Genomic DNA, 16,294 nt, shown 5'->3' on the forward strand with positions numbered 1-16,294 from the left:
TTTTCCTTATCTGTCTTCTCCTTATCCATCTCCTCCTCCTCCTCCTCCTCCTCCCAAACCATCCATCTCCTCCTCCTACTACTCTCAAACCCCTTCTAGCACGATGTTACCTAGTTGGGTAATGAAACATCTGCAAGGGAACAAACTCAGAGAATACCAAAAACCCCACAGCTGCCCTCCTCCTCCTCCTCCTCCTCCCTCAGCTCTTTTTCCAATCCTCCATTTTTCATCTGAGCCCTCCCCAACTCCAAATATGGATTTGGAAAGCAGAGTGGTTATTAGGAAAACCTTCCAGAGAGGTCAAAAGGTTTGACCACACAGTTAGGGAATCTGCACTGTGGTCCTGTCTTCTTTGGTGGATGGCCAGATGTGCTTTAGTTGGATTCCTGAACCAAGCAGGGTGGGGTGGGGGTGTTGGATTACATAGCCTTACGGCCGGCTTGTACAACCCACTTAAAAACAGCTGGCAGACACACGTTCTGTGCACCAGTTGCAGTGCCTTTGCCATTTCTCCTTGGGGTTTAAGAATTCAGCCCTTTGCACACACCGGAGAGCTGGCAATTCTGAAACCTCACTCGAGAGTCATAGCAGAACTCCGGCCTCAAATTACAGATTATTTCGACCTCGCTTTCTCTGGAGGCAAGATCTCCACCCAGGGCGACTTCCGGATCCCCGTATATTTTCACATTCCCTTCCCGCCTCTCTTCTTTTTTTTTTTGTCCCTGTTCCAGTAACTCTGCAGCCCTGGAAAAGCAGCTCTCCATCCCCCTCCCTCTTGCCGCGTCAGTGTCACTCTTCAGGTTTGAGATAATTTAAGAGTTTGGGCTTTGCCAACCAGCTCTTGAAAATGTCACCCTTCCTTTGTCTGTCGGAGGAGTTCGCTGCTCCCGGCGGCGGGGTAGGGCGATAGGGGCTGGCTTGTTGCCTGCTGCGCACCACAAAGCGAACCTTGGAATTTTCTTGTCTCCTGTACGTTCACAGGGGTAATTAGTTCCTGGCTGCAATTCCCTCGTTTGATTGTTCCAGTATTTTGGGAGAGCTGCCATAAGTTAAAAGTCGCCCACACGTTGTTCCAGCAGCGCGAGCTGTTTCTGCCTCTCTTCCTTTTGTTAGCATCCGAGATTTCGCTCCTTTCCTTCCCTGCCTTGGCTCCATCCCGGTGGAGGAGCAGAAACGCAAACCTGTCAGAGATCAAGTGAAGCCTTTTGTTCCGCGAGCCCTTCCTCCTTCGGCTGCCCGTTGGCTTGCCAGAAGCTTTTTTTATTATTATTATTATTTATTTTTATCGGAGGCTGCGGCGGTCGCGGTCGTTAAGTCGAGGAGCTGAGCCGACAGCTCAGGGTTTTTTTTATTAGCCACCGTTAAGCCAGTCTTGTAGGTCTGGAGGCATTCGGCCAAAGGGCCCTCCTTGCCGGAAACTAACAAAGCTAGTATTTGCAAATTGTGTTCGGAGGAGCAGGGGAAACTGCAACCTATTGTAAGTTGAGCCGGGTTGCCAAGCACCTGAAAAGGCGTCTGCATTTCCGGTTCAGAAGAAAGCATTTTTCCCCCTGATTCGGCTGGAGTGATAATCCCATATTTTTTTTTTCTGCTGGCCGGTGAAGCCCCGGTGTGCTTCCGATCCCCCAAATCTCAAGAGAAGTCAGATTTTAGCAAAGTCACCTTCCAACTTTGGGTCATTCGGAAGTCCTAATGCAACTAAATTGGGCTGAGCTGCCTTGCAAGGCGCAGCTTTCGAACACAGGTGCCGTTTTAAACCCCGGGGGTGGAGGGGGAAAGGAGCAGGCAATGCATAATAATCAGGCTCATCGTGAACTTGAGGAGCAAACAAGGAAGAGGGTAAAAGGACACCCCGGGCAAAATCCAGTGGTGAAGCTCCAGAGCTGCTACACAACACAAGCACGTACGCAAGCACGCCAGGTGCAATCAGGCTGGTGTCTCTGCGATCCAGCTCTTAGCTTGGGAGTGTGTTTTGCAAGGATATCAGCTTGCTTTTCCAGAGGTAGCCAGACAGAACGCAACTCACAATAAGAACAGAGGTTTCCTCCCCCCCCCCCCGTGAGCACCCACAAGTGTCAGTGGAGACTGGTAGTTTAATCTCCCCCCCCCAAAAAAAAAAAGAGAGAGAGAGGAAGATTGCCTCTGTTTTTGACCAGCTGCCTAGTAGCCAAAGGCCAGGGACCCTTTTGTGCTGCTGCTCTCCTGCTTGCAGACGGGAGCCAGAGGCACATAGGCAAGGGGAGAGAATACACGGGGGGGGGGGGGATTTGGAGCCCTGCGTTGTGCTTCCCAGACGGGAGACGCTGCTAAGTAGCTCAGGTTACCATTTGGTTTCTTTCTCCTTCCGTTCATTTTCAGGTTTCCTGGTACATAAAAGATCTTTGTTTTGCTTTTTGCAATAGGTCTTGTCATGAGAGACCAAAGGCAGCAAAAGCCTTCCTTCCTTCCTTCCTTCCTTCCTTCCTTCCTTCCTTCCTTCCTTCCTTCCTTCCTTCCTTCCTTCCTTCCTTCTTCTTTTCCTTCCTTCCTTCCTTCCTTCCTTCCTTCCTTCTTTTCCTTCCTAACTTCCTAACTTCCTTCCTTCCTCCTTTCCTTCTTTCCTTTCCCTCCCTTCCTTCCTCCCTCCCTCCCTCCCTCCCTCCCTCCCTCCCTTCCTTCCTTCCTTCCTTCCTTCCTTCCTTCCTTCCTTCCTTCCTCTCTCAGAATATTTCTCTTCCATATATTTTCTCTCTTAATCCTTCCTTCCTTTCTCTCTCTCCCTCTTTCCCCTTACTTCTTCCTTCCTCCCTCCTTCCCTCTTTCTTATCTTTTCCATGTCACTCTCTTTCCTTCCTTCCTTCCTTCCTTCCTTCCTTCCTTCCTTCCTTCCTTCCTTCCTTCCTTCCTCAGAATATTTCTCTTCCATATTTTTTCTCTCTTAATCCTTCCTTCCTTTCTCTCTCTCTCCCTCTTTCCCCTTACTTCTTCCTTCCTCCCTCTTTCCCTCTTTCCCTCTTTCTTATCTTTTCCTTTTCTCTCTCTCACTCTCTCCTTTCTTCCTTCCTAGAAAATTCTCTAGCTTCTTTTGACTGCTTCTTTTCCAGCTTCTTGTGCTGGCAACCCTTTTTAAAAAGTACGCTGCAAGAAATTTAATTTTTTAAATTAACAACAACAACAAACCTTTCTTCTCTCCAACCCTGCCACTCCTGCCTCTTCAGAGGATGTTCCCAAGTCGGGGTGATCAGAGCGCTGAACGAGGCTGGAATCCCTGTTGACATGATTGGCGGCACGTCCATCGGTTCCTTCATGGGCGCCCTGTACGCGGAAGAGCGAAGCTACACCCAGATGCGGATCAAGGCCCGGCAGTGGGCCATGGTAAGAGATATCTCATTGCCAGTCGGACGTAAAAATAGGAGCAACCTCGCCCCTCCCTCCTGGCACTGATGATGTTACCTAGTTGGGTCCTGAAACGTCTGCAAGAAAACCACCAAGCTCAGAGACCCCGAAGGACCCCACAGTCCTCCTCTCTTCTCCTCTCCTCTTCCTCTTCCTCCTCGCCACAAACCCCACTCCATTCCAGCCCTGATAAGGTTACCTAGTTGGGTCCTGAAACGTCTGCAAGAAAACCACCCAGCTCAGAGAGCACCAACGAACCCCACTGTCCTCTCGTTCACACCCTTGGGTAGCTGAGTGGATCCTTTCTGGCCATTTGGCCTCTCCTTAAAACTGGACTTTAGGGAGTATGGAAACTATTGGTTTATTTTCATTTATTTTGTTTTAGATTTTTTTTTAACCCTGCCTTTATTACTTTAAAAATAACTCAAGGCGGTGAACATGCGTCATAACCCTTCCTCTTCCTATTTTCCCCACAGCAACAACCCTGTGAGGTAGGCTGGGCTGAGAGGGAGGGACTGGCCCAAAGTCACCCAGCTGGCTTTCGTGCCTAAGTTGGGACTAGAACTCTCCGTCTTCTGGCGATTGGCCCAAAATCACCCAGTCAGTTTTCATGTATAAGGCAAAACTAGATCTCCCAGTCTCCTAGTGATTGGCCCAAAGTCACCCAGTCAGCTTTCATGTGTAAGGCAGGACTAGATCTCCCAGTCTCCTGGTGATTGGCCCAAAGTCACCCAGCCGGCTTTCGTGTGTAAGGCGGGACTAGAACTCACGGTCGCCTGCTTTCTGGTCTGGTCTGAGGCTGGAGCAAACGGCCTAAACTCTTTGCTCTGCGTTTAATCCATCTCTCCTCCAACTCGTCTTCCTCTTCATTTTCTTTTCTCTCTCTCTCCTTCCACATGCTGCCCTGCTTAGAAGCAATTGAGGTAACGGTTGGCCTTGAGCAATTTTTATTGTGCTTGCTGTGCAGCAGAAGTTGTGTTGTGAAAGGGAAGCTGTGTGCGTTTGCGACTGGTCGCTTCTAAGAGACCATCTCTTGGTCCCGTCAGCCGGAGAACTTTATTTTGGATGGATGGATGGATGGAATGAATGAATAGCTTGCTGGACGGTTTCTAAAACTCAGGGAATTGTACGTGAATCGCTCACCTCCTGCTTAACAGTGGCGGCGGGCATTCCACCCAATCTGTCTTCCTGCCCCTTCAAAACGGGGCACTTTGATTTATCGAGTGGGGAAAGCACCCGAGTCCGTGGGAATTTCTGAGCCCGGCGCTCGTCAAGACTTGCTTAATTGAGGAAAAAAGACCCAAGAAAAGAGAAACTACAGTAGGGTTTCTCTCCCCCCCCCCAGCCATTTTAGCATCTCTCGGTAAATGGGTAGTCCTCAACTTACGACCCCAATGGAGCCCAAAACTTACGTTGCTAAAGGAGACCTCTGTTCAGTGAGTTTTGTCCCCATCTTTACCACCTTTCTTGCCCCAAATTGTTGAGTTAGCAACCCGGCTGTCCAGTGAATCCGGCTTCCCCCCCCCCCCCCCCCGTTGACTTTGCTGGTCAGGAGGTCACCAAAGGGGGATCACGTGACACACAGACACACCGGAACGCTGCGACCGTCATAAATACGAGCCAGTTGCCAAGCGTCTTGAGTTTTGATCACGTGACCACGGGGGATGCTGCAGCGGTCGTGTGAAAAAAGGGTCAACGGTGCCGTTGTAACTTCAAATAGTCTGTAAACGACTGGTTCTCCCCTCTTTTTATTTTTAAGGGGGTGGAAAGAGGGGCCATGGCGCCCCGATGCAAGGCTGCAGCCTGGCTATCTCTCCTTTCATCTTGTGACCCGCCGTAGTTCAGCTCGGGAGGCGGGCAGCCTGAGCGGAAACAGGTGTATTGCTTAGCGCCAAACATCCTTGGCGTTGCAAAAATGTTTGTGAGCACAAAGGACGTGAGAGGTCCCTGGTTCCAAAGACAGCCAGTCCCTGACTTTATTGGGGAGATGAGAGGAGGGGAGGGGAAGAGAACAGAGAGAGAGAGAGAGAGAGAGAGAGAGAGAGAGAGAGAGAAGGGAAGAAAAACAGGAGGGGAAAGGGGAGGAGTGGAGAAGAGAGGAGGAAGAACTAAAGGGCAAGGGGAGGAGAGGAGCAGAGAGAAAGAGGAGAATTAACGAGTAAAGAGAAGAGAAGAGTAAAGATAATGGAGGAGAGGAAAGAGGAGAGGAGGGGGGGAAAGGAGCGAGGGGAGGAGAGGAGAGTGGAACCAAGAACAAGAGAGAAGGGAAGAAAAAAGGAGGGGAAAGGGGAGGAGCGGAGAAGAGGAGGAAGAACAAAGGAGGGGAGGGGAGGAGCAGAGAGAAAGAGGAGAATAAAGGAGTGAAGAGAAGAGTGAAGATAATGGAGGAGAGGAAAGAACAGGAGGAAGAAAAAAAGGAGTGAGGGGAGGAAAATAAAGGAGAAGTCTGAAGAAAGGGGAGGAGAGGATTTGAGAATCGGTCCTGCCCCCATTGACTGTGCAAAAGGGGGGGGCGAGGGGGGTGCTTCCTCCCCCCCCTCCAGACCATTGAGCTTGGACCTTGCATTACCTCTTTCTTGTCTTTACCAGCTGTCATCTCTTGCTAATACAAGGCCAGAGATGGCTGGGGGGGGGGTGGGGGGGGAAGGGTTTTGATATTTTTAGAAGGTGCACACGTGTGTGCACACGCGCGCGCACACACACACACAGTACACACACACAAACAGACCTCGTCCTTTCTTTGGCATCAGGGCATGAATCAACAGCAACCAGATCGTGCGAAAAGAAAAGAAAGCTTAAGAATACTATAGTCCAGAAACCGAAATAACTCTGTATAATTTTTAATGTTGGTTTTGGCTTCTTCTTCTTCTTCTTCTTCTTCTTCTTCTTCTTCTTCTTCTTCTTCTTCTTCTTCTTCTTCTTCTTCTTCTTCTTCTTCCCTCCTTAGTTTGCATGGCTGTTTTATCTTTTCCGTGGTGTTGTAAACTGGGGCAAAATTCGCTTTGCCGTCTCACTGCGCAGCGGAGACTTTCGACTCCGTTATACGGTCGTACGTTGAGGACTAAAGTGGAAACGTTTGCTGTCCGCCTCTCTTTTCAGGCTGACCATTTTTCCATGAACAGCCCCCACCCCGCCACCCCCAATATCTTTGTGTCCTCCTCACTCACATCTCTCTCTGTCTCTCTCTTTGTTAACGCAAAGAGAAAAAAAACCCTGCGTTGGGTTGCCTTCAACATCGTGTCCAGGAGAAACCAAGGGTAGCCAAAAAAGGTTGATTGGTTTGAGTAGCCGCAACAAATCTTGTGGCCAAATGGCAACCAGACCCATAGGGATGTTGGGGTCCCTTCCCAGCCAACCGGCCACGTGGGATCGTTGAGGTTCTCCTAGATTGGGCCAAAACCATGCGAAACCCAGCAGGTTTTGCCCTGAGTGATTTGTCCAGTCACCATGAAATATATCCCCAAATCTTCAGCAGATGAATGGATGCCCCAGAAGGGCCCTTAAAGCCTCCCCTTTCGCCTCTCTGCCTGTCCGCATTAAACCCCCATCTAGTTTTCATGAGAAGCTTCAGCTTCTCGTCCCCCCCCCCCAGTCTTTATGGGTCAACAGCTTGGCTCTCTTTGCAGAATATGAACTCGGTGCTGAAAACGGTTCTCGATTTGACCTACCCCATCACCTCCATGTTCTCCGGAGCCTCCTTCAACCACAGGGTCAGCGACATCTTCAGAGACAAGCAGATCGAGGTAGGCGTGCGTTCCGTGCCCAGCGCCACACAGGAAGGGGAGCCAGGCTGAAAGATCGCAGAGTTTTTGACAGTTGTGTAGCGGGCGAGGGGAAAGGCTTTAAGATGGGTTGTGCGTTACACGCCTAGGGAGGTTCTCTGTCATCCAGGTCCGTGGTTGTCCCAAAGATGTTTTTTCAGGAGGCAGCTGGTTTTTCCTTTGAAGAGGTTTCGCTTCTCCTCCGAGAAGCTTCTTCGGCTCCGACTGCATGGTGGGGGAATGGAAGGATTTATACTCCTTGCAGAGAGCTGGTCGTTTGCAATTCTTTTAGAGAGTCGCTGAGGCCACTTGGACACATTAGGACACATAAACCTCCAAGTGGCCTCAACGACTCTCTAAAGGAGTCAAATGACCAGCTCTCTGCAAGGAGTATAAATCCTTCCATTTCCCCCACCATCCAGTCAGAGCTGAAGAAGCTTCTCGGAGGAGAAGCGAAACCTCTTCAAAGACAAAACAAGAAAGCCCAGTTGCCTCCTGAAAAAGCACCTTTGGGTTGTGTGTATAATTGAAGCCCGTGTTTTAATTTTTATTTTGCCCAGATGCAATGGGCAACATCTCTGGCCGTTACTTCCAGAAGCTGGGCTGTGTGTTTTGTTTTTTTTTAATGCATCCATCTTCAAAGCTGTCAAGTTTTCTTCAGAGTCAACAGTGGTGAAACAAATTTAGCCCTCGGTCCGGGCCAAGAGTCCCCTATGACAAAAATGAAATTTGATCCTCCGGTTATCCGCACAAACAACCCCGTCAAGCGGAGGTGTTAAGAGGGAAAACAGAAAGAGCCGTCATGTTTAGCAACTGTGTGACTAGGAGAGCGAGGGGAAAACTTTAAAAGCCCCGTCGATCAGGTTGCACATTCGGCTTGTAATTAAAGAGATGAGACACACAAAGCCTCTCTTTAGTGGCACGGTCAGCATCTGGGTTTTTTCCCCGCCCTTCGACACGATGGAATTGGAGGGGTAAACTGACTCCTTGCTAAGTGTCCGCATCTGGGCAAGGAACCAGATGGCCAGTGAAGATTAGGGTGGTTTATGGAAAGGAGGAAAGAGGGATGTAACCTTACAGACAAAAATATAAATGCGTTTATAACCATTGTAAAAAAAAAAGGATGGGTAGTTTTGTCCCTCCCCTCCCCTTCCCCATCCATTAATTTCCATTTCCTTCCCTTCCCTTCCCTTTCCTTCCCCTTTGCTTTTCCTTTTCCTTTCCTTTCCTTTCCTTTCTCTTTCTTTCCTTTCTCTTTCTTTCCTTTCCTTTCCTTATTTCCCTTCCTTTCCTTTCCTTATTTCCTTTCCTTTCTTTTCTCTATTTCCTTTCCTTATTTCCCTCCCTTATTTCCCTTCCTTTCCTTTCCTTTCTCTATTTCCTTTCCTTATTTCCTTTCCTTATTTCCCTTCCTTTCCTTTCTTTTCTCTATTTCCTTTCCTTTCCTTTCCTTATTTCCTTTCCTTTCTTTTCTCTATTTCCTTTCCTTATTTCCTTTCCTTTCCTTTCCTTTCCTTTCCTTTCCTTTCCTTTCCTTTCCTTTCCTTTCCTTTCCTTTCCTTTCCTTTCCTTTCCCTCCATTCCATTTTCCTTTTCCTCTCCTCTTTCTTTCTCTTTCTCTTTCTCCTCTCCTTATTTCTTTCCTAATATTCCTGCTGTTTCTGTCTTGTGTTCAGATCCGGTTTTGAGTGATCTTGCTCGCCTCGATTGCTCTCTCTCTCTCTCTCTAACGAGCTCTCTCTGTGTGGCAGGATCTCTGGATTCCTTTCTTCATCATCACCACAGACATCACTGCCTCGGCTATGAGAATCCACACCGACGGTAGGCAGCCTGCGAGAATTGGGGGTGATTTGGGCAAGGATCTTGTGTGCAAAAAAAAAAAAAGGAAAAAGAAAAAAGGAGAAAAAAAATAATTCGAAATATCCAGTAGATCTAACCTTAACATTAAGAAAATCCTTATCCCAGCTGAATGCGGAAAGATACCTCAAAGAATAATACGTCCTCCTCCCCTGACGTAACGGGACTACCGACAGTTATAAACTTCTTTTTTCTTATTTCTCTAATTGACTCTTAGAAGGAGCCAAGCTGAAGTCAAGGGAAGGAAGTCACCTGGGCCCCAGGCTGCCCTCCAAAAGCTGAAAAGGCCTAGAATTGCAATTAACTAATTACAGGGCTTTATTCCCGCGTCAGCCAAGAAAGCACAGGTTTGACAGCAGATTGGCTGGGCGGCCTTGTTTTCGAATCCTCCACGACTGCGAAACGAATTGCCTCGAAATCGCGCCGAGCGTCCCCGTGTCCGTGGGCGGCTTCCTTGCCCCTCCTTTTTCTCCTTTTCTCGGGCCTCAAAAAAAAAACAACCAACCCAGAACCCCAGAAATAACGTGAGCTTTCCAGCCTGACTTAGGAAGGCGAGGCTGGAAAATTCCCGAGGCTGGAAAATTCCCGGCTTGCAAAACCCTAGGGAGCGAATCCATCCCCCCCCCTTTTTTTTTCTTTTCCTGCTGATTAAAACAACTCGGCTTGTAATGGAGATAAATCTCCTCGTGACGGGGCAGAAGAGGACGAATCGAAGCGCTTTTAAGAGAGCCGCAGAGTCTCCTCCTCGCCCGGTGGGTTGGGCAGGAAGATCAAGATCTGCAGAATCCTGCCCAAATGGGGTTCCTTCTCGGACTCCTACTCTGTTTCCCCAACCTGCCTTGGGGACGCTGAGCTTGTCGATCGGAAGGTCGGCAGTTTGGCGGGTCGAATCCCGAGTGCCGCGTAGCAGAGTGAGCGCCTGTTACGCGTCCCAGCTTCTGCCAACCTAGCAGTTCGAAAGCACGTAAAAACGCAAGTAGAAAAATAGGGACCACTCCGGTGGGAAGGTAACAGCGTTCCGTGCGCCTTTGGCGTCTAGTCATGCCGGCCACATGACCACGGAGACGTCCTCGGACAAGCGCTGGCTCTTCGGCTTTGAAACGGAGATGAGCACCGGCCCCTAGAGTCGGAAACGACTAGCACGCATGCGCGGGGGAACCTTTACCCTCGCCAAAAGCTGGCCAAAGTCATCAGCCAGCGCGCTGCGATGGTTTACAGTAAAGCGCAGGTCATCCTCAACTTACGACAGTTCGTTTAGTGGCTGTTGAAAGTTACAACAGCACCGGGAAAAGGGACTTAATGACCGGGTGTTGTTGTTTTTTCACACCTGCGACCCTCACGGCATCCTCAGGGTCGCATCTTGTCATCAAAACTCAAAGACGCTTGCCAACCGGCTCATCATGTGCATGACGGTCGCAGCGCCCCGTGTGTGTGTGTCTGTCCACGCGAATCCCCTTTTGCAACCTCCTGACCAGTGAAGTCAAATGCGGGAAGCCAGCTTCACTTCGGCCTAAAAATGAGGACAAAACTCACTTAGCAAATGTCTGGCTTTATGAATTATGACAGGTGGAGAGGCTGGGCCAAATGAAGTCTATCTTTCCCTGTCTTCTCCATGTTGGGGACGAGGGTAGCTGGGAAGTGACCATGGATCTGTTCCTTTTCCTTAAAGGTTGCCTGTGGCGCTACATCAGGGCCAGTATGTCTCTCTCTGGTTACCTGCCCCCTCTCTGTGATCCCAAAGACGGTCATCTCCTCATGGATGGTGGTTACATCAACAACCTCCCAGGTAATCAGAGGTTCTTCGATTCTGGTCCAGCCGTGAATTTCTGCAGCCTTGCTGGCCTTCCCATCCAGGAACAACCCAATGCCCAGGTATAGAACAGGTGGGGCCTGGCTGCATGATAACAACAGTGAGAGGAGGGATCTTGGGAGTCCTGGTGGACAAGCGTGAGCCAGCCGTGTGCTGCAGCGGCCCAGAAAGCCAACGCAGTCCTAGGCTGTGTCAACAGAAGGATAGGATCACAATATCACAAGAAGGGACAGTACCGCTTTAGGAAGCCTGATTGGAATTCTGCCTCCAGTTTGGGTCCTGGGGATACAAAAAGGGACGTTGAGACCCTCGAAAGAGAGTGCAGAGAAGAGCAGCAGAGAGGCTGGGGGCTAAATCAGAAAAAACGATGGAGGGAACGAGGTGTGTGTAGTCTTAACGAAGAGGAAGACTAAGGGCTGCCATGATAGCCGTCTTCCAATGCTGAGGGGCTGCCACAGAGAAGAGGGGGGGTCAACCTATTCCAAGGGTCTTCAAACTTGGCCCTTTGATGACTTGTGGACTTCAACTCCCAGAATTCCTCAGCCAGGCACACTGAGCCAGTCCTGCCTCAGGCATGAAATCAGGCTGGGTGACTTTGAGCCAATCACCAGGAGACGGTGAGTTCTAGTCCTGCCTTAGGCATGAAATCATGCTAGGTGCCTGGTCCAATCACTAGGAGACGGTGAGTTCTAATCCTGCCTTAGGCATGAAAGCCGGCTGGCTAATCTTGGGTCAACCTCTTCCCCAAAGCACCAGAAGGGCAGGACAAGAAGCAACAGATGGAAACCCATCAAGGAGAGAAGCAACCTGGAACTAAGGAGAAATTTCATGACAGTCAGGACAGTTAGATCAGTTGCCTCCCAGAAGTTGTGGGTGCTCCATCGCTGGAGGCTTTCAAGAAGAGACTGGACAGCCACTTGTCTGTAATGCTTGAGCAGGGGGATGGACTAGAAGACCTCCGAGGTCCCTTCCCATTCCGTTACTCTGCTTTCTCCCGACAGCGGACGTTGCACGGTCCATGGGAGCCAAGATCGTCATTGCCATTGACGTGGGCAGCCGAGACGAGACGGACCTCACCAACTATGGCGACGCTCTTTCCGGCTGGTGGCTGCTGTGGAAGCGGTGGAACCCCTTAGTGGAGAAAGTGAAGGTAGCGTGGGGAGGCTGTTAAACGAACCGCCGTAAGTCGAGGACTAGCTGCTGTGGCTCTTGAAGGGGTGCAAATCTCTCTCTTTCTCTCTCTCTTTCTCTCTTTCTCTTTCTCTCTCCCAGGTGCTGAACATGGCCGAGATCCAGACTCGGCTGGCCTACGTCTGTTGCGTCCGGCAGTTGGAGATGGTCAAGAACAGCGACTATTGTGAATATATCCGTCCGCCCATCGATCGCTACGGGACACTGGACTTTGGGAAATTCGACGAAATCTGTGTGCGTTGTGGGGCGGGCAGGGAAGCCGCAAAGGGGAAGATCCATGCGGCCCCAGGTTCAAAGCTGCTGTGTTTTGGCACGAGCCCAGCCTCAGAAGCGCCGATCGTGGCTGCCATTATTTTTTTTCCTCCTCCAGGAAGTCGGCTACCAGCACGGGAAGACAGTTTTTAACGTTTGGTGCCGGAGTGGAGTCCTGGAGAAGATGCTGAGGGACCGGCAAGAAGGCTGCCAGTCTAAACCCTCCTGTGTGAGTGTGTGTGTGTGTGTGTGTGTGTGTGTGTGGTGGGGGAGAGCAGCCAGCTCACGCAAGACCTCAGTGGGGAGTGCTGCAAAACTGCACCCTTTTAAATTAAATTTTAACTTTGTCTTAATCCTGTGGGCTAGTATTAATTTAATTCTATTTTATCTTTCCTTTTTGTATTGTTTTCACTTGCCCTGTGAACCGCCCTGTGTCCTTCGGGAATAGGGCGGTATATAAAATCAATCAATCAATAAATAAATAAATAAATAAATACCAGATGTGCCAGTTTGGGAGACCGAAGGGGCAATCACTCATTTTTAATTCTTAAGATGACGTGGCAGACTCAGGCCTTCTGTCTGCAGGCGAATGACAGCAAAGGAAGGGCTGCGATGGGACTGCCCAGGTCTTGGGCCTGACCCTGACTGAGATACCCAGCATTTGCTCATCCTTTCTTTTCTTTTCCTCCCCTTTCAGTACGTGACCTGCCCCACCACCTCTTTCACGGATTTGGCTGAAATCGTCTCCCGAATTGAACCAGTGAAGGCCATCATTGTGGATGGTGAGCAGACGGAGGGAGGGAAGAGAGAGAGAGAGAGAGAGAGAGAGACAGGCGCTTATCGAGAAAGGAGAATATTTGTAGCTCAGGGTTGAAACGAGGGCTCCGGGCATATTTTGCATACTTGCTCCTTATTTAGGTTGCGAGAAGAAGCTGGTGGCCGCTCGGGTGGCTCCAGGGGATTCAGTCGCCTGAGGGATGTCAGCTTAGCGTTCTCCTTCCCACTTTGACCCTCCCTGGCTTAAAACAAGCCCTTTCCGACTTCTCTCCCGTTCAGATGAGTCCGACTACCAGACCGAATACGAAGAGGAGATTTTTGACAGCCAGAAGGACGACTACGTCAGTTTCCTGACCAGCGAGACGGAGTTATATACGGATCCTGTAAGGCTCGCCCTGGAACTTTTGGGGTTCCACTGTCAACTCCTCCACCCCCCACCCAGGCCGTGGGAGTCTATGGCTTGATTTGAGATGGGTTTGAAGGCAGATCGAGCGGGCCAAACCGCCCTAGTAGCCCTCTTCTCCTCTTATTTCTCTTCTTCCTTTCGCGTGTCCCGTCTTACGACCTTTCTTGACCCCCTGCTAAATGAATCTGGCTTCTCCCCCCCCCCCGGACTTTGCTTGTCCCAAGGGGATAAACGTGACCCCGGGGACATTGCGACCGTCATAAATATGAATCAGTTGCCAAGCGGTCGAATTTTGATCACCTGAGCTGTGGGGATGCTGCAGAGGCCGTAAGTGTGAAAAACGGTCCTAACTCCCTTTTTTTCCAGTGCTGGCATAACTTTGATCAGTCACTAAATGAACTTTGTTAAGTCAGGGACTACCTGCGCTCTGGACACTTCAAAGCCCAATCAAATAAAGTTCCTCGTTTTTTATCTCTAGCAGGATCAAGAAATCCGGCTAAGGAGACCAATCCGCGGCGACTCCGAAGACAGCCAACTGGCGGCGTAACAAGACCCATCTTGGCCCACCTGGCTTTTCTCCTCCCCCTCCCCTCCTTGCCAACTTCCTTAAGCAGTGCCCCTCTCCCCATTTCTCGGGTCTAAAAAAACCCCAAGGTTTCCACACACCCCCAAAGCGATTGGCATCCGCTGACGGACAGACGGGCCCCGTGCAACCCACCGCTTTGCAAACTCCGACTTTGGACGGCACCTTCGGGGTTTGGGGCTTGTGTGAATCGAGAGGGAGGAGAAAGGAACCCTTTGCACGAATCTGGGTTGGAAGGAGGAGGAGGAGGAGGAAGGAAGGAAGCAGAGGCTGGGCTTCTGGCATTCTTCACCCCACCGGATCCCACCGAGTTTGGCTTGGGCAACCGGCATTTCCAAGGGGATGCGTAGGGGATGCTCTTTGCTCACCACCAAAGTCGAAGATGGAAGCCATCTGCCAGGGAGGGGAAGCGAGAGTCGTGACGACAACAGCCGTGACTTTCACACACACATCCGTTCGAACGACGATGACGACGCTGCTGCAAAGCCAGCTTTCTTGAGTTGCCGCAAAAGGCTGTTTTTAAACCTTCTTAAAAACTTTGGGAAATCCTCAGCTCCCTTTCAGCTCATGCTTTTGTGGGCCGCCTCGATGGTCCAACACGGGCCTACCGTCCCTGTGTTATATTATACTGCCAAATCTCTCTTTATTTCTCTCTCTCTGCTCAGGGGTTCTTAAAAAGAGAATAATAAAGCTGAAAACCCGTATCCTGGCGTTGCGCCATGGCTCGAAGGCACCCGTGGGGCGTTCTGCGTTTCGCAAATAAAACCCAGATGAAGGGATGTATTTGAGGGCAGGGGTGCCAGTTGCGTTACAGGGAGTCCTCGGCTTAATGACCCGCAATCCCTGAGCCCGAGATCCCTGTCGCTAAGTGAGACAGCTGTTAACTGTGGTTCCCCCTCCCCTTTTTACGACCTTCCTTGCCAACGTCGTGAAGCCAATCGCTGCGGTCGTTAGGGTTAGTGACACACTGGTTAAGGAAACCCAGCCTTCCCTCCCCACCCCGTAGACTTTGCTGAGCAGAAGGTCACAAAAGGGGACTTGGTGAACCGTCATAAATACGAGTCAGTTGCCAAGCCTCTGAATTTTGATCACGTGAGAACCCCACCCCCCGGGGACCATGCCATCGTCATAAATACGTCTGGAGTTTGAGGAGGTGACCCCCGGGGGAAGGTGTAGTGGTCACAAGTGTGAAAAAATGGTCGTAAGTCACTTTGCCGGTGCCGCCGTAACTTCGGAACGGTCACTTTGAAGCGTGGTAGGCCGAGGACTGTCTGTATAGCTTCTCTGGTGGGTTGGGGGGGAGAAACACCCCGGAGGCTGCATCCAGCCTTCTTCTTGCCCTGTGATGGTCACAAATGCACCCTCCATGTTCTGCCTCTTTGAGATAAAATGCAAAGTACGACTCCGTTGCAGCCTGCTAAAACCAGACTTCAATCTGACATCATCCCAACAGGCTGGAAACACCATGTGCTGGATGTTTGCAGAGGGGAAATAGTGTTTGGGGGTGGGGGAGAGAGAAAAAAAAACCACCCCAGATCTGTGTAGGCAACTCGTTCCTAGAGATGGCATTCAAGTCTGACATTATTTTTTTCCTCCGAGAAACAGATGGATCAGTTGAGACTTGACAATAGCCCCTCACGCGAAGGCTGGGAATATATAAATTAAGTCTGCTCACGTCTTCCATTTTGCACTTCTTGGAAAGATCCCGGGGGGGGGGGAATGGAACGGGACACTTTTGTAACCACTGTTCAGATTGGTTGTTTAGGGAGGACGAGTTCGTCGTTCTTCCAAAAGTAATTTTAAGTCCTTTCAGGCAAAAGGATTCTCTGCAGAATCCACGGTTAAAATCTTGGGACGTGTTTCTAGTCCACGTGAACCGTAATAAATTGGTTTTTCTTCTCCTTCTCTGTGTACACGGAGTCCTTGACTTGCTGACCTTTCATTTAGAGGCCGAAGTTACAACTGGAATGAATAAGAGGGACTTATAGCTGGGGTTTTTTTTACACTTAATGACCATTGCAGCGTCCCCATGGTCATGGGGTCAGAATTCGGACCTTTGCCAAAGAGTTCCGATTGACGACGGTTGCCGTGTCCCCCTTTTGCGACCTTCTGACCAGCAAAGTCAAGGGGGAAGCCGGATTCGTTTAACGACCGTGTCATTAACTGAAAAACCGCAGCGCTTCGCTTAACAGCGGTGGCCAGGAAAATCACGAAACAGGGCAAAACTCCCTTAGCCCCTGTCTAGATTAGCAGTGGAAATTCCGGCCTCAATTTTCGTACGT

The 16,294-nt window shown here is 50.2% G+C and overlaps 1 protein-coding gene across 2 annotated transcripts in view; it reads left to right on the forward strand.

The window, feature by feature from the left end:
- The window catches only part of PNPLA7 (patatin like domain 7, lysophospholipase), a 49,751-nt gene extending 35,035 nt beyond the window's left edge, over positions 1 to 14,716 (forward strand). Inside the window, exons 26-35 of one of the 2 annotated variants that reach the window (XM_081340008.1) lie at positions 3,198 to 3,354; positions 7,002 to 7,118; positions 8,888 to 8,957; positions 10,663 to 10,779; positions 11,805 to 11,953; positions 12,076 to 12,228; positions 12,365 to 12,475; positions 12,944 to 13,028; positions 13,303 to 13,406; positions 13,908 to 14,716. In XM_081340008.1, the coding sequence (XP_081196134.1) occupies positions 3,198 to 3,354; positions 7,002 to 7,118; positions 8,888 to 8,957; positions 10,663 to 10,779; positions 11,805 to 11,953; positions 12,076 to 12,228; positions 12,365 to 12,475; positions 12,944 to 13,028; positions 13,303 to 13,406; positions 13,908 to 13,976 (1,132 nt within the window). In that variant the 3' untranslated portion in view covers positions 13,977 to 14,716. Of the gene's footprint in view, positions 1 to 3,197; positions 3,355 to 7,001; positions 7,119 to 8,887; positions 8,958 to 10,662; positions 10,780 to 11,804; positions 11,954 to 12,075; positions 12,229 to 12,364; positions 12,476 to 12,943; positions 13,029 to 13,302; positions 13,407 to 13,907 lie in introns of those variants that run through there. The other variant, XR_014028050.1, reaches the window with a different exon arrangement.
- The last annotated feature ends 1,578 nt before the right edge of the window (positions 14,717 to 16,294 follow it).

The sequence above is a fragment of the Vipera berus genome, assembly GCF_964194415.1.
Source record: "Vipera berus genome assembly, chromosome: 15".
Lineage (NCBI taxonomy): Eukaryota > Metazoa > Chordata > Lepidosauria > Squamata > Viperidae > Vipera > Vipera berus.